We start from the raw sequence: 24307 nt of genomic DNA on the forward strand, positions 1-24307 counted from the left end.
TCTGCAAAAATAAAAAACTTTATTTTCCCCTTAAATCTGAATAGAGTTTTGTCTAAACCAAATTAGATATTATAAATTTAATTTTCATTCAGCAAGTCAAATTTTTAACTTCCCTAAATGGTCAGAAGTTCAGCAGGCAATGATTAGTCCTAAAACTAACCATTATTTTGAATGGCTAAATCAAACCTTAAAAGTAGTAACTTTAGTTATTCTATGTGTAATTCAGTCTAACTACGTGTTAGATTGAAACATGAAGCCTATAAGCTTCACAGAAATAAAAGCTCCTTCCATGACTTTAGTCACAGGCAGTGACGGCGCTCTGAGGGGTCCCCGCCTCCATGACTGGGGATGGGGTGGGGGTCAGACCCCTACACCTCGTCTCACTAGCTTAGGCCTCTCAACTCTGAACCTAAACCACACCCCAGGGCAGCTTTACATACAAAAGGACAAATTAACACATCCACCCATGCAAGCAGATTATGAAACTGAGATTTATAATTTCCTCCTGATGTTCTATTAAAAACATTAAATATTCTATTACAAAAGCACAGAAATCCATTAATTCAAAATAAGATTTGCATACAAAGGTCAACTCTACCAGTGCCTAAGAGAACAACTTGCTCCTCTAAGTTTTAAATATGTTTATTTAAAACCCCATCTCTCATTTAGTTTAAGGACAGAAATGTATTTCTCACAAATGGAACTTTGTTGAAAGGGCTATTGGTGATCACATCACCTGACGATCGCCAAGAGCTGTCACCTCCCATTCTACTGATAACAAGGGAGACAGCATTGGCTGAGAACCCGAAGTGTTCCAGGCACTCTTCTCTGTGTATTTGCACGTGCCGTGCGCATTCTCTTTTTGTGCATCATCTAGTCAGTCTTCAAAAATCCCTTCACAAGAGGTACCAACCTCCTCATTTTCTCTAGTGAGGCAGCTGAGGCCCATTTAGTTTAAGTTACCTTTTAGTTTCTTCACATTTCCTTAACTAAAAACTGTTCCTGTCGGGACTAACTAAGGTGAAAAGAAAAATACAGTTTCTCCCTTTGAATGTAGATTTCACGCAGGGCTTCAAAATAAGCCAAAAGCAGTTGAAAAACTATTCAGCTGTCTAACATTCAGGTGGGAGATGGCAAAGGACTGGCAGGTCCGGGGAAGCTGAGGTAAAGCAAACCGCATGACGTACACGGACCCGCATTCATTCTCCCAGAGACTGTCAATCCTTCTTCCCCGACCGTCTCCTCTTCAACAACTATTCATTCTAATTGCATACAACCATTAACTGTAGAATTGGCCTTTTACAATAAAACTTAATAGTCTAGTAGAAGAGTCCACACTCTCACTCCCCCCATAGCATAGCAATTTCCAAAGAAATCAGACAATACAGTCAGATTAATCTCAGATGATTCACAGGGGAACATTCCGTGTTGGGAGCAATCAGCTCTGGTGGGTAAACTGCTCAGTTATTATTGCCTATGTGAAAATGGACAAGAATCTGTCCTCTGTGTTCAGAGGGCTCGGATCCAGAGGGTGAGACAAACATATTCAAACCAAGAAGCTTGAGTTGTGCAGCTCAGATCAAGGTATACAAAATATGAAGCAATATTAGAACTTGGCTATGAGAAGCAGAAAAGTGTTTTCAAAAAATAAAAACAGACAAGGGGAAGAGGGGAAGTGGCGGGAGTCAAAGAAAGGGTCCCCCAGGCTCCATCTATGCTTCCAGCTCTCGCACACACAGACTCAGGGCCCACGACGAGTAGAACAGTCTTCGGTCAACCCTTCCAAAAGCCAGTCCCACCGCTTCTTAAAACCAACACAAACCCCTTGCCAAATCTTAAATTTTGGCCATTTCTAAGGTAATCACATACTTTCGCCTTCCCTAAACAAAGATGAGGTGGGTAAAGTTAGAGGAAGCCCACCCTCAAGGGTGGAAGAGACTGGAACATTCTCACCTTCCCATTCTTGTTTTGTTGGCCCAACTCTGTTCCCTCAAAGTCCTTATGAGTAATACCAAAGGGGGGGGCTCACACAGGTGATAGGTGTGGGAGATAGTTAGCTACAGGGAAACCTGAGGAAATGTCTGACTTGGACATTCACGAAGAGGAATATTAAATGGATATGAGAGGTGAAAGCTGTGACAGGGAAGAAGACGGTACTCCCGGGAACGCCAGTTAGCAGAGGCCCTAGGGAACGGAAAGACACGGAGGAGCATAGAGGCTAACCCTGTAGGTCTGTGTGAGCTTGCTGACATCGCTGTGACAAAAGGAGTCATTACAGTGTCACACTTACTCACTGCTAGGATTCCAACAGGAGGTGTCCAAAAGAATAAATAGGAAGATAGAGTTAACTGTGCTTGAAAACAACTATAAAAACGTCAGAAGCTTCAGATCAGTTTTTATCCTTATGTTTTCAGTTTTTTAAACACAGACGAAGGTCGTGTGAATATCAGAACAGCAAAGCTCTCCTGAAAACCAGCAGACACCAAGATTTCCTGCCTCTCAAAAAAAACAAAACACATGCTATGTTCCCTATATTCTCCCCTCTCATCATATAATCCTTCCTACATTCACCTCTGCCAAACAAGCTTGCATACCCTTTGCAGTACAGTTTTACTCGCAGGAAACCTAATAAAATATTTAGAATGTTTCAGTATTAGCAGCAAGAATCCTCTGCGGTGGCAGAAAGGTCAAAGCTCCCTACTCCCACAACACACACAGAGCCTCCACTCGGACATTATAGCTACTATACACAAAAGTAAAGGCAGCAGACCCAGAACGATCTTTTCACTTCATTTGGTTGGGTTTTTTCCACCAAAGGACTAAAAAACTAAAGTATATTATTCAACAAAGCAAAACTAAGTGGGTCCCTTAACATACAGTAACCCATGTGTGCTTTCCAACGTCACCTAGGTTCTCTGTGCCACAGAGATTGGACAGCTCCCTCTCCCAATCACCATGCTGGCTGCCCGAACCCTTCCCTCTCCTCAAACTCTCCACCCTACCCCCTTCCCTTCACTTTGCAGCTATGCCCCCTCCCCACGTCCCTCAGGTAAACTGAGGCTTCTGGTTGGACTTGATTCACCTTGATAGCCACAACACATGAGCCGATGCTGCTCGTCCAGCCTTAGCCCTTTCCATCCCATCTTAGAAAGGGAACAAGTCTCTCATCTTCCTTCCATGTCCACACTCTGCACCTGAGTCAGGAACCTCCCCCAGGATCTGGTACCATCTATGACCCCATCCAATATCTTTAGCCTATCCCTCCTCCCTTCTCCACTGCTTACCCTTCAGCCTATAAACATGCTCAGAACTCTTTTTAACATGATATATTTTTAAAATAAAACCCCTCCCTAGCCTTTCTCCCCTTTTATCAGCCTCTCTTCATCTCCCTTCACTGCCAACTTCATCCAAGAAGACAGTTCTACCCCGCCGCCACCTCACCTCTCACTCAGACTTCAAGCTACCACTACCTGGCTTCTGACACTCTCGTTATCTAAAACTGCTCAGCAACCTAACTGTCACAGCAAAAGGGTTCTTGTCCACATCTGACACTATTTGCCACTTCTTTCCTTGGAGGGCCATACTTGGCTTCTCAGCCCACCTTAGATGGCTCCTTACATCACCTCCAGTGTGGTAAATTCCACGCATTAAATGACAGCATGAAAACACGTAAAACAAAAACCACAAGCAAATTGACTGAAAAATTTGTAACAGCAGATTAATGCTATTATCAGACTCACTAATTGGAAAGGCTAAGGATGTAGATTTGAAAAATGTAATTAAAAAATCTGAACAAATGAACTTTGGAGCCTATAGAGAATATATCTTCCTTCCCAATACAGAGGGAAACCTCGATTAAGCCCCTCACTCCTAGTCACAGAGACTAAAGCAACAGGGAACGTGACCCATGCATGGACCAACTCCGACTTTTGCCAATGGGCAAGAGAAGCCACTTCCCACTGCCTCAGGGACCGAGGAGTGGGGGGTGCAGCAATAACTGGCCAATAGGTCAGCTGAAACACTGTTCCACCAGTACAGGGTCACGGTCTTAGGATCCATTCAACCACAGAATTTCAGAACTGGAAGAGACCTTGAAAAATCTATTTTTTTTTTTGCCGAGGAAGATTTGTCCTGAGCTAACATCTACGCCAAATTTCCTCTATTTTGTATGTGGGTCCCCGCCCCAGCATGGCTGACGAGTGGTGTAAGTCTATGCCCAGGATCTGAACCTGCGAACCTGGGCCGCCAAAGCAGAGTGCACCAAACTTATTAACCACTAGGCCATGGGGCCGGCGCCTGAAAAATCTAATTTGAACCCTTCACTTTACAAGGGAGGGAACTGGGGCCTGGAAGAAAGGGTGCTCCATCTAAACACATCCACGTTGGAGCAGGAGGAGCTGCGGCTCAGTGGTCAGGGAGGGTGAGAGCCCAGAACCAGGGGTAGGCTCGGCTCCGCCACGATACTGGCTGTGGGCAGTGATAGGCCTAACTAGCGGGTCTGTCACCCAGAGGAGGTGGGGTTTTTTCCCTAACAGTCCCCTCCTCTATGTGGCAAAATTACTTTCAGTATCAATCATTAAATAACAACATATAAAATTGACCAGAAAAGAAACAGATGGCAAAAATTGTCTTTATTTTATCTAATCATGCCAACAAATAAAATAAAAATTATTACAGCACAGAAAAAGAAAAAAGCACAAATATTTATTCAGTAGTTTTTATACCTACATAACAGTTTGAACTTCGATCCTTTGGTTATAGGCTGCTACAATATTTATGTCAATAACTGTCAAATAACTAATAAGTGAAATTTAACAAAAGTAAAATGTCAGCAAAAGGTATAATTTAGACAAATACCAAATCATACCAATAATGCTACATTTTATTTTCTTGATTTGGCCTTTAATTTTAAAACAATGAATAATTATAAATAAATTCCAATTTTAAGAATATCATTAAATCTAGTCTGTGTGCACTGGGGGCTGGAGGGTTACCTCAGAGGGCTGATTTCCATGTAAAGTACAACACTTACTTAAAAGTAATAAAAATGTACTAATTTGAAGCATGTGTGTGTGTATATATCTTTAAAACCAAATAGTAATCACAGCACTTGTTTAGTACTTAGTTCACCTGAAGACTTTTTCAGGGAGGAGCATTTTTATCGCGAACACTGCTTACAACTGCTGGTGAGTGAGGATAATAAGAAGCAGATGGACTTTTAGTCAAATTTGTGGTTTGCACCGCGGGCAGATGGCTCTTTGGTCCTCCAGAGACTGTGGGGACTTAAGTGATTATGTAGCTTTTTCTTATTGGTTTCCTCATCTGTGAGATGGGGACACCAGCTGGGAGCAGCTCTGCCTCGCCCACACCCCACTTCTGACCTTCCCTTAGGATGCAGGTCTGGGATGGGAGTCCTGGCTCTCCGGACTACGTGGGTTTGTACCCCAAGGTGAGCCCAGAAGGGAAGTGCCGTGGAAATGAAAGTTATAAGGCAGGCAACCCTTCAAGGAAGGGCACGGCCCACCTGTGGCCTAGGAGGAACATACCAGAAGGCAGCTCTGAATCTTTCTCTGCTGTAACTCCTCTTTTAAGAGGCTGAGGACCTGGGCCAAAAAGCAGGGGGGAACAGAGGCAACTAACTCATCCAGGGCGAAAGATAACACGTATGTTCTCTAAGTCATCTTCTTTACTCAAACTTCCCTGAAAAGCTCAAGAGAAGTATGGAGAAAGAGGTGAAAAAAGAGTAAAAAGGGCATCAGAATCACGAAGGCAGAGGTCCTGCTTTTCCACCATTGGATCCCCCACAGCAAGCACAGGGACTGGTGTGTACTAGGTACTAAAAATAAATTTGTCGATTGAGCAAAATTTAAATGTCAACTGATATAAATGACTAACTAAGGATGCCAGGTATCACGTTAAATCCCAAAGGCAGCTGCATTTGAGGATAGATATCAATCTGTTAAATCCCAAGAATTGACATTAAAAGCATTCAACTCAGCGGCCCCCTTTCAAGAGTGCTTTATACATAAAAGCACAACATCAAAACCACACAATATTTCAATTTCCGAGGCTTAAGTAACGGCTTCAGGGGTTCCAGGGTGTTCAATAAGCAATTAGTGTGAAGGGAAATCTTAGAACAACGTGTTAGGCCAATTCCTATTTTCTGTACAGCTCTGACCTTCACCTGTAGAGCAAAGTCATTCAGCAGAGATTTTCTGCTTCCTATTGGCCAGGCACTGTGCTCAGTGCCGGGGAGAATGCAAGATAAAACAGACAGACTTTGCCATTAAGGATGATACAGCAGAGCTGCAGAGTCAGATACATAAAAATAGATGCAATGCAGCGTGCTGAGTTCCACAACAGAAAAGTGTGTGCAATGCTGTGGTATGAGGAACGGGTGGGGATGCAGGACAAGGAAGAAAATGCTTCTTAAGAGATATGAGACCTGAGCCTTAAAAGACAGAGCTCCCCAGGAGGAAAAGCTTTAGGTGGGAACGAGGGAGCATTCTAGGGAAAGTGCCATGACTAAAGGCCCAGTGAGGAACTGGCTGCAGCCAGAGCACAGGAGGAGAAGGAGCGTGGGAGGTGGAATGGTAAGCCTAGGAAGAATGAGAACGGCCTTGTGCAACTTACTGAAGACAAAATAGAAGGAGCAACTGTCACTGAACAGGGAGAATCACAGCCTTAACTGTTTGAGAATGATAACCACTTGGAAGGGAAATGGGCATAGAGGCAGGGCACCACATTAGAAGTGGAGAAACCAGAGCCTGAACCAGTGCAGCAGAAACCATCTCTTGACAACACAGGAGTGGTTTAAAACCCCATGCCAATTCCACCAAGACTCTTCCTCAGCCCTCTAATTCTCCATTCCGGTCCCGGAATATCCCAACGTTTTCCCAGGATCATTAGGGAAAAACAAGTACGGCAAAGTCAGCCACACTGCAGAAATGGGGAGGAAAAAAGTCATTTGAATGTCCTTAAACTCATACTTATTTTTAAAAATGGTGCTTACCATGGTACACAGCAAGACATAAGATGAAGCGTAGAAGAATTAAAGGACAGAGACACCATGAAAAAGGATAACCTGATAGAGTACTAAAACCCCCTATAAATGGTGGAGAATTGACTTATACAAGGTACCTGGAGTAGTCAGATGCAGAGACAGAAAGCAGAATGGAGGTGGCGAGGGGCTCGGGGAGGGGGAATGGGGAGTTGTTGTTTAATGGATATAAAGTCTCAATTTGGGAAGATAAAAAGAGTTCTGGAGATTGGTTGCACAACAGTGTGAATGTATTTAACACTAAACCGTACACTTAAAAATGGTCAAGAGGGTAAATTTTATGTTACGTGTATTTACCACAATTAAAAAGAAAAGTGAGCAATAAGCCTATTGAGGTGTTACAGAAGACAGAATATACAATACCCGTGGTGCATTATGTTCTGGACACTTTCACATTTGTTACCTCATTTAGCGTTCTGACAAGCCTTCGAAGGAAGTATGTTTCCCATCTGACAAACGAGGAAACGTGGCTCAGAGAAAATACTGGCAAAAGGTCATTCGGCTACTCATGGGCAGGGCCAAGACTTACACACTAGGTTTGCTCTGCCCCTTTTACTTCACCTAATTGCCTTCCCTCTTGGGCTATTCAAAAAGAAAAAAAGATAGTTACACTGCTAGTTTTTTCTATTACCATTTTTCCAATAAATTCTTCATTAAATTTCTCCATGATAACTTCAGGCAAATACTAAAATTAATCTTAAAAATCAGGTTGCTCCAAAAGAAAATGTAGTCTGTTCCTTAAATATACTCATCCTACTTAATTTTCACATTATTTTTTTAATCTCTATGAATGTAATTCAAAACCTGTTTGTTTGTTTTTTAACTCAAGTGATATGTACCAAGTTTGGTGGGAAAGTTATTGCCAAACATACAATCTAAAATACAAATGACAGCAACATTAAAATCTATAAAGCACTCAGCCAAGCACTGTGTAATATGTTTTATGGATACTAACTCATTTAATCCTCACAACAATTCTATGAGATATGCACTATAGGACGGGAGTGACAATGAATGAGGACCACCTCAACAAAATCACCTGGAGTGCTAGTTTCAAGCAGAAATCAGAGCCCCACCCCGGACCAAACAAACCTAGATTTTTCTTATGCAATGTAGGGTTTAAAAAAAAATGATCTATATATCATGATCTCACCAACCAAGTTACCTTTAGCTGCATGCAACAAGAAATGAGAAGCAGTTACAGCCTGTGGAACGCGAACAAGAAATTGACGGCAAAAGTAAATATCAGCACTGACATCACTTTGCAACGATTCCACAAAAATGCACTTGACAATTTTATGGGGTACATAAACCTTGGCAGAAAGGTTTTAGAGACAATTCACTTTTTAGTCACAGACTACATTTAAAGTCTTACTAAGCAGAGAATACATCTTAGAAGTTACTATATAGCTATATCACTCCTGCAGAACTCAACCACAGCTCTATTCATTGTTATAAACATTATTACTCCATATATCCATGTAGATCCATTTTTATGCTGTTCTAATTTTCAAAATACTCAATGTATTTCAAAGAGTAAACAGCATAAGAGTTTCTTTAAAAGCGTAGACATTCTTATTATATTCATTTTTTCTAATGGTAGTATCTCAAAATATCAAAATTCATGAAGTCCCTTAGCACAACAGTTCAAAAAAACATATTATGCATAATCAATTTATCTTTACCTACTATGTAAGAAAACATATGTGGCTGTGAAGAATGTTAAATCAATATTCTCAAACTATTTATATAGAAAGTATTATGATTTAAAATCAAAGTTAACTAACTTTCTTCTAAAGCAATCCACTATTCCAAAATCCTTAAATATCATGGGTTGGTTTCTATAAAACACTTATTTTACTCTCTAGCAAATGCCAGCACTGTATTAAAAATAGCTTCTTGTCTATTTAAGCATATGAAATGTGAAAAAAAAAATTTTTGTAACACTGAATTGTGTCCACGAACCATCAAAGAAAATACTAGCCAATGGACCACAAAACTAGAACTATGTGGTCCTCAAAAATTGGAATAGAAACACATGATAAAATTGTCAGCAGCTGACTGACAACTTCCAGCTTTCTCAGCATTTCCTCAAAGTTGACACATGCATGTAGTTTCCGTGACGTAGTTTCGGAGTCTTCAGATACAGTTTTAAGGGCAAAAATATAGAAACCTTCTACAATCCTTGTTTTAATTTTTGTTGAGGATAGGAGCAATGTAAATTAAAGCAGTCATTCATTAACTTCATGAAACAAGAAAACCAGTTCTTTCCCGAGGATATAGTAGGAAACCCAACACATGAGGAGACCAGACATACTCCCTGGGACAATACTAAAAAGCTCCTCTCTACCAATGAGCCTATGACAGTTACAGTAAACATTCAGAGCACTGTTAAATGCAGGACAGTTCATGAGTACTAATTCAAATGTGATATTAGAATTAACATTTTGTTACGGTAACTAAAAATATTTACTGCTGCTTTTTATGTGTAGAAATCGCAGATGTAAAAGAAGAACCTTCCACGTCAGCTAAGCATGGACTGGAACGGTTTACCAGGTGAACTAATAAGTTCCCAGTGGAGACACGTGTTCATGTGTAGGCCAAATGAATTATAAGCATTAAGAAAGAATTTCGGGGTATGCATATGTGTGTACACATTTATACAAAATGGTGGAAGGAGACTGGTAAAGGTATCAGTAGGAATCTCCCATTATGTTAGTTTTTGCTATGGAGTTCCCTGACTTGATAATATCTACAATGTTTAGCTTACAGATTCGGCTAACCCATGTCAAGATCTCCATTTAGAGAGCAACTGTGGTACACACACACACACACACACCCCCTCCCTCCTGTACTTAAAATTACTTCTCCTGCAATATCTAAGCATATACAGTGAACAAAACTTTATTGAAACACTAGTGGCAATGAAACCATGTGACAGCTGGCAGGCAAAACAGTAATAGTGAGAGAAGTTAATGTTTCTATCTTCCCTTCTCACAGTAATTACATGAAATAACTCCATCTACTCATATATCAACACTAGAATGATCAACGAACTCTAATCTGTAAAGGTAACATTAAAAATTAATATGAGGCAGTTTTAACAAAGACGGACTACTGGGGAAGTAATTATGATACTACTCAGCAAATAGCCTTACTGTTTTAAAATAAAGAGCTCTATTTTTAAATTGTCAGAGCTTGGTAACACATTTCATATGCTAGACAGTAATACTTTCAAAGCCTCCTCCCTTTACTGGATAAATAAAGGAGTGATAGCTTTGATGGGATAATTTAAAGAATATTCCTTCATATAATTGAATTTACAATTAAGTATTCAGATTAAATATTATGCACAGTGCCACATTCCTTAGAGATACTATTCAAAACAGGGTCCAAATGGCTGAAAAGCTAACAGTCCAAAACAAGGAAGAGGAAAAAAAGAAGGGGGAAAGAAAGATACAGACTTTATGTTCATAGTTCAAAAACATTCTCATTATCCCTTTGGACGAAGTTTAAGGTGTCTACCATTCTATGGTGAAGAATCTCAGTCAGTGTTTGGTTACCAGGGGAGGTCCCAGTGAATGTAATGTGAACCTACACCCTACTCTGTTCTCTCAGGACACCAAGAGAAGCAGCCACTGTCTTGATTTAATAACAATATACACAGGTACACTTGAGCACGTCTTAGCCTGTCTTATGCTCTCAGTGCAGCAGGCTTACTTGTAGAAGTTGTAGGCTAGAAAAAATACGTACAAAAACCCCTAACATCCAAGATTTACCTCGCATATTTACTGCCCAGGCACTCTGTGTCCCTTGCATAGGGTAACACTCAAGTACACTCCTTTTCCCCTAGTTATAGCTTATCAACTGAATGTTTTAGTTGTCAAATAACTGGATAGTGAGCAATGTGAGTTAGATAAAAGAACAGTATTAGTAATAGCTAGTATAGATTATCAGCCACTCTGGACACAGAACATCTAATACTGCACCTTGGGTTATATACATAATCTCATTTAATTCTTCCCACCCTATGAGGTACGACGTTACTGTAGTTCCTGTTTACTAAGTCCAGTGTCTTGGAATCAAACATATCTAGGGGTAGAGAAAGATCTGTCCAAAGTTGGGGTGTCTCTCCAGTAGAGCTCGTTCTGCTCCCACCTTGCTGGACGAGGGAGACCAAAAGATGGCTATAATCCTTCACGACACAGCTGACAGAGGTCACCTCATATCCCTCTGATCCCCTGGGGTTGTCTAATACTGAGGTAAAAGGGGGTTTGTGCTATTTTGAGGTCAATGACCTTGCTTCAACCCACCGCTGAAAACAGTTAAAAAAAAAAAAAAAACCCTCAGGAATATGAGAAACACTGTCACCACCTTCCCTGTCACCAAAACTGGAATGCTGGGAACCACGCTGTCTATTCCTCATCCACTCACAAGCCCACCTCTAACCATCCCTGCTGACTTTTTCTTCTCCTACAATGCTACAGCCTCACACCTCTCCCTGAACAATTACAACAGCCTAACATACTTTTAAACACAGAGCATGTGGGCGCACACACACGCCATAGCCAGAGGATCTCAAACACAAATACAGTGTTGCCACTCGCCCCTTCAAAAGCTTTTCCTGGCTACAGCTGACCCATCTCCAGTAGCCTGTCCTCTCATACATATCATCCATCAACCCCAGCTTCTCTCACATAATTTCTGGATAGGCCCACTCTCAGCTGTTCTTCTCCTCTGTGCCTTTGCATGTGCTGTTCCGCACACCTAGGATGGGCTCCCCATGTGAACCGCGCCTTATCTTTCAGGCTGACCTTTGCTCATCTTTCAACTCAGCTCACTGATCACCTACCAGCAAGCTTTCCCTCATTCTTCTACCTGCCTAGCCCTGCAGGGCTGCAACTAACCACCTCTTCATAGAGGAAGACTGAAATGTTTTCCTAGTATATACCAAATGTAGGGTGAGAAATGGTGCTTAAGTCTCATTACCACATCTCAGTACTGCCTAAAGTCAGGGTCAGACTGGGTCTGACTAGATAGGCTTTTCTCAAAGGAAGAGAATCTAAAGCAGGTGGCTCCAAAGTGAGGTGTGGGGAGAAGTTATTAGAGCTTATATGTATATGCATCTCTAAAAAATTCAGCTTTAATAACATTTATTGAATGGATTTCCACTGGTGCCCCCACATAGTCCTATGAAATATGGTTGAAGGAGAAACTCCCTAACAGTAGGGGAGGGGGGTGTACTATGGACCGAATTGTGCCCCCTGAAAATTCATATCTTGAGGCCCCAATCCCTAATGTGACAGTATCTGGAGATGGGGCCTTTGGGAGGTGATTAAATTGAGATGAGGTCATGAGGGTGGGGCCTCCATGATAGGATTAGTGCCCTTAGAAGAGGAGACACCAGAGAGCTTGGTGTCTCTCTCTTCACCATGTAAGGACACAGTGAAGAGGTGGCTGTCTGCAAGCCAGGAAGAGGGTCCTTGTCAGAACCCAATCATGCTGGCACCCTGATCTTGGACTTCTAGCCTCTAGAACTGTGAGGAAATAAATGTCTGTTGTTTAAGCCCCCCGTCTATGGCATTCTATTATGGCAGCCTGAGCTGACTGAGACAGGGAGTAGCAGTGGAACTTCCCCTGTCTGTTCTCTCTGCTTATTACTACATATTTCATTTTCTGTGTCCAGCTAGGTGGGTTTATGGATTAATTTATCTAATTTCAACTAAACTAACCCTCCCAGAAAGAACCAGTGGCTTAAGAATCATCAAATGAAACAAACCACAGATTGAAAATGAGCAAATAAAAAACAGCAGAACTGACACTTCTATTCCTAATAGAGCTCTCCAAAACCATTTCACTAGGTTAAACATTAGGACAATTTAATCAAATCTGATGTCAGCCAAAAGTATTCAAAATAATCATGAAGATTACTAATAATATGGATTTGCAGCCATAATTCTTAACTGAGAATCTTAGCAAATACTTATGGGGTCTTGAGATAACAACTAATGATAGTAATACATAGATACAGATATTTAAATATACATATTAAAGGTTCATGGCAAAAAGTTTTACTGATGGGCATGCAATCAAAAAAGTTTGGAGATCAGCAGTGTAGACACAGAACTCATGTGACAGACCTAGGCCCACTCTCAAGCTGACGTCTGTCTCAGAAGTCCTGAAAGCTGAAACCAGCCAACACTCTCCAGTAGCCTTTGGAGTGATGGTATACGTAACAAATAGTGAAGATGTACAGAAGGATCCCCCAGAATGACCAACAACATCCCACACTCAACCCCAAATCCTTTTTAAACTATATCTGGAATTGATACCGGCTCAAGACAAGGTTGACATAAGGGAAACCATATTGTAGAAAAGAAAAACTCTATTGTAACTTTGAACGACCTCTGACAAACTAACCCAGCTGGATCTGCACCCTCCAGGAGATCTAAGTGCTCTGTAGCTCTTAGGACCCCTGCTTGTGCATGTACCTCCCAGCTGCGATAAGATGATAACTGCTTTTTTGAGTTCCTTAAGAATGTGATGACCCCTGAACAGAGAATCTATGCTGACAGCCATCATGAGTGAAAACTGAAAGATCTGGCGTGGCACTCCCAGTCTGTAACACAGAAGGTCAACATTCCTAACCCCCTCCCCAATAACCCAATGGCCTATATAACTATTGTAAGATTTCATGCCCCCTTAAGATGGTTCTTTTGGACATAAGTCGGCCATCTTCCCTCTTGCTAGCAAGCTGTAATAAAAAAAAGTCCTTTTTCTCCTACCACCTTGCCTCTTGACTATCGGCATGTCTTGCGGCGAGCAGAAGGCCCCACGTTGGTCGGTAACAATATAAAATAACAAAGGTAGCTAAAAACCTATGATTCAAGTTTTGAAGAGTTGGCTTTCATTTAAGAGAAAAGGATAGATCAGCATTTAAATGATCAAATCCAACCTCATGGATTTCAGGAAATTTCTCTGTAAAACATCCCTGCATCCCAACAATGGGCAGACCTCTCCTTTTGTTCTCTCTAAGCATTGTCCCTCTTGAAAGGGTTGCTGATTAGCATTTCTGAGTAAGCTTTTGCTGTCTGTTGAGTGACTCAGCCATAAGTAGTAGAATAGACACTTAGATGCTACTTTCTAGAGAACTACACAAAAACTCACACGACTAAACTCTGACCACAGAACTTTCTGCAGTCCACGCTGCTATCTACTTTTTCAACTTCTATGTCTAGATCAGGCATTATGCAAACAAACTCTCAGTGCTGCCATCTAAGCGAATGTTGTTTGACAACAGGGAATGAGTGTTTTCCCATCTACTCAGCCTAACATATGTGAAGCTATAGGTCCAGTCTCCTCTGACCATCATCCCATCAGAAACATGTCTACCTACAATAAAGGACCCAAACATTCCCAAAGCACGAACAGAAAGACTAAAGAGCTTAGCGTTTATTTCCTACTCTCTCAGATGCTTCTGACTAATTTTTAAAATATTTTTATTTTGAGATAAGTTTATACTTACAGAAGAGTTGCAAAAATAATAGAGAGTTGCCATATACCGTTTACCCAGTTTCCCCCCAATGTTTATATCTTATATCACCATAGTATAATGATCAAAACTAATTATATGACATTGGCACAATACGACTCCAACTACAGAGTTTATTCCAAGTTCACTGGTTTTTCCACCAATGTACTTTTTCTGTTCTAAGATCTGATTCAGAACTGACACTGCATTTAGTTTTCATATCTCCTCAGACTTCTCCAATTCTAGTTAAATTTTAACTTGTATTTTTCACAAATCCTAATGCTTAATTCTTTTTATCCATGAGAATCAGAAGTGCTCACAAGTTGACAGAAGACAATAAGAGTTAACAGAACTCAGGCAGAGGGGAGAGGGAAAATAAGTCACAGACTAGAACTCTCAAACCAAACAGCGTGACCTGTTTTCATAATGGGAATGGCATAGATGTTTCTTTGGTCAAATTCAGAATATGCTCCATATCCGCCCACACATGGGTCAACCTAATAAAGAAATCACCATACGAGTCTGTTCTCCTCACATTTGCTGTTTCCTTAGAAACATCAAATACAAAACCAGCCCAAGGCTGACATGCTTTTCTGTTTCTAAAAATACATTTCAAGATAGCTCATGTGTTTAAGGGTTATCTGAAGTACACAGTGCCAAAGGTCCCCAATTTGAATATTTTTATCTGCAAGATGCCTCAAAAGCCTTGTCCATGGGTGTAAATCTGATGAAAATTCTAATTACAAGAATCTGCTGTTTCTTCTTCAATTAAGAAACATTAATTCTGGGCCAGCCTCGTGGCTTAGCAGTTAAGTGCACGCGCTCCGCTACTGGCAGCCCGGGTTCAGATCCAGGCACGCACCGACGCACCGCTTCTCCAGCCATGCTGAGTCCGTGTCCCACATATAGCAACTAGAAGGATGTGCAGCTATGACATACAACTATCTACTGGGGCTTTGGGGGAAAAAAAGGAGGAGAATTGGCAATAGATGTTAGCTCAGGGCTGGTCTTCCTCAGCAAAAAGAGGAGGATTGGCATGAATGTTAGCGCAGGGCTGATCTTCCTCACAAAAAAAAAAAAAGAAAGAAACATTAATTCTGCTGGTATGTATAAATTAAGGACTCTCGATATTTAATTAATTATAAATTAAGGACACTCATGTTCAGAAAATACAGGATGGGAGTGCCTGGTCTGGAGATTAATCAAGTATATCAGCCTCTAAATTAAAAAGAATGAAAGGTGATTATATGTGAGACGACTGTATGTTAATTAGCTTGACTGTAGTATTTCACTACATATAAGTATATAAAATCATGTTGTACAACTTAAACACATACAATTTTTATTAAAAATACATAAACATATAAATAAAAACAGTGTACACACAAGAAAATCTTGAGGCTGTTTTAAGGTAGGTAAATGGAATGCTTTCAACATAATCAATTACTCTTAATAAGGATTTTTATACACCTTTACCTTTCCCAAACTTGACAAGAATAACTATCTCCAATGAGGTATGTAAACCCTGGTTTTTAAAACAATGATCTTTACATGAATCAAAAGGAAGTTATGATTGTTGCTAGGATCTTGTTATTGTCTCTTTGTTAAGTTGTAAGCAGCTTAAGTGTTAAGACCACATCCTACCTCAATTCTGCAGCTTTCAACATTCCGAGGCAAGTCGTTCATCCTTGAAGCACTCAGTGATATTAGACCTAGTACTGTACACATCATCTATCACTACTGTTCATACACAAACTGGTGTTCGAAGATAATCCTGTTCTCTTCATTCCTTAAGACAAAAATACCCTTCAGATATTAGGATCCCAGTTTGGTATTATAAAACTATATTACTGTAAAACCTACCACACAGTGCTCAATTTCCTTTTCTGTAAAGGCAAAATTCTATTTTAAACTTATCTTGGCAAAACCAACAAAATATTCATATAAAGCAATTTTCCATTAAGACAAACCCGTCTGAAGAAATGCAATTGCTTGACAAAGCTCCAGTCACTGCTTTAACCAAGATTTTTGCTAAAACTCCCACCTGAAATGAAGGACATTCAAAACTGAGTATCTGTAAACATCCCTAACTCACTTTGAAGACCTCAAACACTGAAGAAAACTGCCTTACAGTCTTGAAACTCACTATTTCAAATGGCATGCTGATAATCACATAAAAAGACTACACATGCCTGATCTTGATACATAAATAATGCCCATTCCTTTGATCAGTAAATTATTTCAAGATATTTTCTGGGGAAAAAACCCATTTTTAACTTTAAACACTTTTTAAAATTCAGATACACAAAATTAAAGATTCGCTACCAGGTTCCTCTAAATAGTAAGCTTTCTATAAGTACTTAATATTTAACTTAAAAGGAAATGATATCATTCATATGAAATGTCCAGAACAGGGAAATCTATAGAGATACATAGTGGATTAGTGGTTGCTTAGGGCTGGGGGAGGAAAGGATAGGGAGACGATAGCAAACGGTATGGGATTTCTTCTGAAAGTGATGAAAATGTTCTAAAATTGACTATGGTGATGGTTGTACAATTCTGTGAATATACTAAAAACCATTGAATTGTACACTTTAGATGGGTGAATTGTATTTCAATAAAGCTGTTAAAAATATTTAAAAGTTGATATGATTATATACTTCAGAAAGAAGGGACCTTGTTAGGCAGACATATATACAATCCTAGATACATATATGTACATTGCAATATCCCATTAATTACTATTCATTTCTAGAGGATAAAGAAGGTTATGGCTCTCACAGTTAAGGCCCTAGAAAAATCAATGCCTAAGAGAAAAAGACTATGTCATATTTCTCTATAATTATGATAATCAAAATTCACTGTCTTCAATAATGGAAAACCTCAACCTATCACAGCTTCACATCAAACACTGGTATTATTTGCAGTGTTAAGAACAAGAACCAAGTTTGGAGAGACATCCATTTACATGGCGCAGACTCTCCCAGAATTTCAAGGACTTGCTTGGAATTTGGAGTTACCAGGTCGTGCATTCCTTTGGGGGTGCCCAGGCCCCAGTCAACCCCGGTGGTGACCTGAGTTCTCACTCCTAACCACCAGGCCCAGCTCTTTCTTGGATACACTAGTCCAAACATTAACCCTAGACCTTCAATCCCTGCTCTGAATTGCTCCACACCACCCCCTCACCAACCGCCCCCAATGCCCAACAACCACCTCCCTCCTTAGCAAACTTTGATCCTTTCCTGAAGTCAAAACGCCAGTTACTCAGGAAGGCAGTCACAGAGCACCTGACACGATCCGTGAGGTTGCAGTCAGAAAGGGCCTGTGGGGGGAGGTAAGTGAGAGAACTTTGTTCCGGAGAGGGCCAGCCTCCTGAGGCGTGCTGCATCCAAATATGTCCAAATCCCTGATTTCATGGATTGCCATGAGCCTCATCTGTCCCACGTGGTCCCTTCTTTTCAATTTAGAAGCAAAACCTCAATTTAGAAGCAAACAATCTGGGATAAACACTCCATGCCCCAGCCTCCAAGAAACACCATTTCTTTTCTCAAGAAAAATTATATTAAGAAAAAAAGTCCTCTATCAATTCCCTTTTATGGAAATATTCCTTTGAACAGCTTTATCAACTTTTAGCAAAAAATAATGAGCAAGATAAAAAGCCTTATTTTTAAAAAAATCAATATTTTTATAAAACTTGACTTCAGCAATGTTAAAATGCTAAAATAACGTGGCTCAATGTTTTGTAAAATCCTTCAACTATAATGCCAATAAGTTTTATGATCAATTCCTTAACGAACTGCAAGTCACATTATCATTAGTAATTCCTATTTAAATATACAATCCAGGTGAAGAAAATACTCAAAGGCATTTTATAGAACAGCAAGGGCCACATTTTAATTTCTTAGACCCTATTCAGTGTATTCTGAAACTTATGCTCACAGTATAAGCCATGAACTCAGAAATTGTATGAATTTTAATATTTAATATATTTCAACTAATTCAATTATACACTTACATAAGGCTTTAAATAGAATAGTTGGTATCTACTTACTTTACTCCTAGCCAACCTACTGTACATTCCCACATACTTATTCCTCCCCAACCCCAAAAAAGTACAAATGAAACTGTACAACAGGTAGCCACTTGAAACCTCTCCAACTGATTAAAAAATCAGTCTCAAAAGTCAGCTTTGAGTTTCGATTACAGAACAGGTTGTGAGGCCCCATTACCAAGGCTTTTAAAAATCTTCACCTTCCATGGAAACTAGAGAATTTAGACAAAAACAAAGACCCTTATTTCATTCTCCCAGCTTTAAGCATGCACAAATGGATACCAAAATTAGAGAAATTAATAGGACTTAAGCAAAAATACTAATTGAAAACATCCTAAAGTTTAAAAAGAAAAGTAACTCTTTAATTCCATATCCTATATAGTATAAATTTTTGTGTGTGTGTGTGAGGAAGATCAGCCCTGAGCTAACATCCAATGCCAATCCTCCTCTTTTTGCCGAGGAAGCTTGGCCCTGGGCGAACATCCGTGCCCATCTTCCTCTACTTTTATATGGGACACCGCCACAGCATGCTTGACACGCGGTTTGTCAGTGCGCGCCTGGGATCCCAACCTGCAAACCTTGGGGCGCCGAAGCAGAGCACGCGCACTTAACCTCTAGGCCACTGGGCTGGCCCCTCCTATATAGTATAAATCTTTTTAAAAGCAGTCTTTTTGGGGGAGGATGAAAGGGGTAAAGGGGCACGTGTATATGGTGATAGGTAGCAATGAGACTTTTGGTGGTGAACACAATATAGTCTATACAGAAGTCAAAATATAATGATGTACATCTGAAATTTATATAATGTTATAAACCAATGTTACCTCAATAAAAATTAATAATAATCTTTTTATCTTTTAACAAGTAATTCAATAGAAACACATATGAGAAAGTATGAGAAAATGGAACTATATTGGCAGCACAGGATTCCAAATGGTTTTAAGTGTATTCACAGAGTTGTGTAACCATCATCCCAAAATGAAACCCCATATATATTAGCAGTGTCCCTCTTTCCCAACCTCTTCCCCCTTCCTCAGCCCTAGGAACCAACAATCTATCTTATGTCTCAAAGATTTGCCTCTTCTGGACATTTCATATAAATAGAATCATATAATATGAGGCCTCTTGTGAATGGCTTCTTTCTCTTAGCCTAATGTTTTCAAGGTTCATCCATGTACTTCATTCCTTCTTACGGCCAAATAACATGCCATTGTATGGATATACCACATTTTATTTATTCATTCATCAGTTGATAGACATTTGGATTGTCTCTACTTTTTGGCTATTATGAATAATGCTGCTATGAACATTTGTGTACCAGTTTTTGTGTGGACATATGTTTTCATTTCTCTTGGGTATATACACCTAGGAGTGGAATTGCCGGATCATATGGTAACTTTACATTTAACCTTTTGAGAAACTGCCAAACTGTTTTCCAAAGAGCTGCACAATTTTTCATTCCCACCAGCAATGTATGAGGGTTCCAATTTCTCCACATCCTCGCCAACACTTGTTATTATCTTTTTGATTAGATCCATCCTAAAGTGTGAAGTGGTAACTCATTGTGGTTGATGCTCTATATCTTAAACCAAGCCCACTCATTCCTGAATTTAGCCTCAGCTATTCTTCTAAGCTACACTTTTAAGTATAAAATATGCCCCAATGGTCATTCTTAAAATCCAAAATAAAATCAGGATAATCTAACTCTTCCTTAATAAATGAAGGTATCACCTCCACATAGTATGCACCATTATTCTACTCCAAATTCTATCAAGCTACAATAACATTCAAGGGCCAACTTTTCTAAACAAAGATGTCAAGCTCAGCAGCCTGGACAAGCGCTAATGCTGTAGTGGAATACTGACACATATAACAACCACCAAGTTTTAGCCAGAGCTTTCAAGAAAGAACACTGGATTGGAATTCAGGTTTGTCAATAATCTATGTGTAACCCGATCAATCACTTAACTTCTCTACACCTGAACATGGTGTTCCAAGCCACTCACAGAACTATCTCCTCTGAAGCTACTCCCGGAGATAAAGTTGTCTAAGCCTCAAAGTTTGATGACATTTGAAAACGTAATAACACCCGTGCCTAAAGATCTAGCTTCGCACAGCAGAAAGAATTTGAGCTTAGCAGTCAGACAGGCTGGGTTCTATTTTCAGCTCTGCCATTTAGTAGCTATATGACCAAAGCTACCTTATTTAACATCTTTCTATCGCAGTTTCCTCATCTGAAGGTAATAACACCTTCTTCAAGAGGTTATGAGGATTTACAAAGCTAGTATAGGTAAAGAATCTGACACAGCGGCCAGCAAAAAGTAGACACTTAAATGTTAGCTTCTATCCATCTCTCTGCTAACTCTGGGCAAAGTTTCCCAGGAATAAAGACCTCTTAACAAATGTCCTGGACCATTTAGACCTGAATGTGAGTCCTTGTGACCTATGGGATTCCTTTATAAAGCACTTCCCCACATTATGGTCTGTAAATTGCTAAGGAGAGCTATCAATTGGCTTAAAACAGGACTAGAAGGAATTCTTGGAAGGGAGCCCAGGGACGAAAAAGATAAGAAACCTCATTTTTTGTTAGGGACATAAGACTAAAAACTTCCTTGGGGCTCACCCAGCCTGAGCACAAAACAGATGCAAAGGAGAAAAAGGTAAAGGCTGTATTCACATGACCTGATTGGAAGCACGGGTATAGACCGCCAGGCTCTAGGGGGTGGGGGGAGGGGAGTGGAAGGGGCTGAAGGAAGCAGATAGGGGTGAGAGCTGGCTGGGTTTGCGTGGAGAAGCTAACAAGAGGAAGATGAGCCCCATCCCAGCGGTGAATTAACTGCTTCTTGCATCTCTCAGTCGCCTTCTCCTACCTGATCTGGTTGTCACGGAATTTGTTGAGATGCGGTTGGTTGAGGTAAATGGTGCGGGCTGGTACCTCCAGCTGGTCACCAACAGACGTGGCCCGGGACATCTCATCATCTGCCTTCTTATAGCCCGAAGAAGGACGTACAGGTCCTGCAGAGAAGAGGCGCGGGCAGAAAACAAAACACAAAGAAGTCACGCCAGGCAGGAGGCAGCGAGCACCCGCTGCAGGCGGGCGGGGACCAGCTGGGAAAGGATGCTCTGGGCGATGCTGGGCCCGCCTATGTACCTTGGCTCCCCCTGGAGACCCGCCGCCGCAGCTGCTCCCAGCTCCTCCCTGCGCCCCACCCCCGGTCGGCCTCCCCAGGCCCGTGGGGTGAGAGCCGCCTCCGCACCGCCTCCACCTCACCCCTTCTGTGCTCGCTCCCGGCTAGCTGCGGCGTGCGGGGCAGGCAGGCGGAGGCAGGGATGGCGAGGGGCGCCACTGCGGGCTGCAGGGGGCGGGGCGGGGGGGCACGTGGACAGCGGGGATGGGGTGAGCAGAGGCCAGAGCCCCTCTTCTCCCCAGGTGAGCTCCCCCTCTAGGCTCAAGGATGGAGCTCTGGAACTAGGTTTTCTTGGCTTCTCTGTGTTTAGGAACAGAGAGACGACAGCAAAAGGGATGTGCCCTGCATTCAGTCACTGCAGAAAGTAATGGCGAAAGCACATCCCTGTGCTCTAAAAACGAAATTCCCAAACCTCAGTGTGAAGGGCTTGCTCCACCGTTATCCTGAACGGACCAGCTGCTTTTCTCCCCAGATGTGCCTGGCAACCTGAGTGCAGTAGCTTTACCAATTCCAGCTGATAGAGGGATGCGTGATCTTTCATTTCATTGCTCAAGTTACTGTTTCTGTAGTTGACACAAGCAAGTCTATCTCCCTAAGATTTGATTTAAGTCCTACAGTCAAGCCTCTATCGGTGAGCTCAACCTCCCCATAACCTTCACTTAAGGAGGTGTCAGCATGGAAAATAACGATATACCTATTACTAAAACTGCTAAGCGCATGCGCACACACATCAACTACAAGGTAGTATCCTTCGCTAGAAGGGGCAACTCACCTCAGGAACTGACCTTCGGAAGGGGCGCCATAAGTCAAGGATCACAGAAAAATAAATGCCCTACAGGTGAGGCCCTCTCTCCTTTTCCTTAAATATATGTTTGCACTAATATCTGCCATGCTTCCCACCTATCAAAGAGAGGGATGTTGCATATTATTTAAGAAACTCACATCTCATTTCAGTAAACATCCACTTCACAGCTACAAAGAATGTTTACTGACATAGAGAAACATTTTGAAAGAGACAGTTTTGACTATTTAAGTATGTCATCTTTTTAAAGTGATTAGAATCCTGTTATAATCTTTATCATAAGAGGCAACCAAAATGTAAAATTGTTTACTGAGAGCTGACACAGTATCCTGAAAAGTGCCCAGATCCCGGTCCCTGGGCACAGGCCAGGTGTACCTCCACAGCGTCCTGGTGGTGCCAATCACAGGATCCCGTCCTCAGGTCCTCCCCTCGCCCTGGAGCCCCTCTGGCTCCACAGGACACTGCTCTGCCCTCTGTTGATGGACAAGGGGCAGCAGAGAGCACAAGTCCCGAGCTCAGGATTGGCTGGCAGGAGGGCTCCTGGACTTCAGTCAGAGGAGGCTGGGGTGTGAAGCATTTGCTGATTTAAGGCAGATAGGGACTATTTTTGAAATTAGCCTATATAAAAATACTGCTTTTCTCTCTGTCCACTTTCCCGCTTTGTTTTTCTCCCCAGCCTCTATCATCATGACCTGACATTATTTATTTGTGGTCTGTCTTCCCACAGCCCAGAGCAGAAGCTGCAGGACAACAGGGACACGTTTTGTCCCCTGCAGTGACCTTAGCACCCAGAACGGTGCCTGGCACATGGTGGGCACTCACGTTTGCTGGTGGACTAAGTCATTTTTACTCCAGTCTTATAAAGGGTCGCTTTGAATTCTCCAGGCAGAGATGCAGGGACATGCAGAGAGGGCTCCAACTCCATATACGAGTGTGGGTCAGAGTGGCTCATTGCCGAGACTGTGTTCACCGAGTGACTCTCAACTCCAGCTGCACGTTATCCTCACCGAGGGAGCGCTCACAATTAACTAGACCCTGGGTCTAACCCTCACAGACTCTGACTTTTTATTTTTTTTTAAAGCTCCTAAAGTGATACTAATGGGCAGCCACAGTTGAAAGTTACTTCCCAGATGCTGCTGGGAAGAAAAAAATGAAAGATCTGGCTCCTGCTCTCAAAAATGTTAGCCAGTTTAAGGTGCTAAGGTATAACCTGGTTACCAGCACACGACAGGTAATGACCAAGTGACTAAAGTGGGCTTGAAGGTGCTAAGGAGGTCAGAGGTCAGCAGCCTCTTTGTGCTTGGGGTGGAGAGCTGGTCAGAACAGTTTGAGGACACAGGTAAGAGCCTTAACATATGAGTAAGGTTTACATCAGGAAAGGGAAGGACATTCTGGGTAAGGGCAAGAAGAGCTTAAGAAAAGGCCCAAGTAGACAAAATGTATCAGACACCAATTAAAAAAAATCAAACAAACAAAAACCAGCACTGAGGGTCCAAATTGGAAAAGAATAGAAAGGAAGCTCAGGTGAAAATAGTCTGTGGCCAGTAGGAGATGACTTAAATGCCGGGTGAAGAAGCTTGAACTTTAACCTGAAGGTCAAATGAAGCCACAGAAGGTTTCTAAGCAAGAGAGAAGCGCAGCTGGCAGGAGAAGGAACAGAAAGAAGGGAGGATTTGTA

General features: G+C 41.4%; 1 protein-coding gene across 1 annotated transcript in view; it reads right to left on the reverse strand.

Annotated features, from left to right (window-relative positions):
* ATP8A2 (ATPase phospholipid transporting 8A2) overlaps positions 1 to 21664 on the reverse strand; it is a 507110-nt gene extending 485446 nt beyond the window's left edge. Inside the window, exon 1 of the mRNA XM_014791223.2 lies at positions 21510 to 21664. Coding sequence (XP_014646709.1) covers positions 21510 to 21610 — 101 coding nt within the window. The 5' untranslated portion in view covers positions 21611 to 21664. The remainder of the gene's footprint in view (positions 1 to 21509) is intronic.
* Positions 21665 to 24307: the final 2643 nt, after the last annotated feature.

This window comes from Ceratotherium simum, chromosome 10, assembly GCF_057802395.1.
Source record: "Ceratotherium simum simum isolate JZ-2026a chromosome 10, ASM5780239v1, whole genome shotgun sequence".
In the NCBI taxonomy this organism is placed as follows: Eukaryota; Metazoa; Chordata; class Mammalia; order Perissodactyla; family Rhinocerotidae; genus Ceratotherium; species Ceratotherium simum.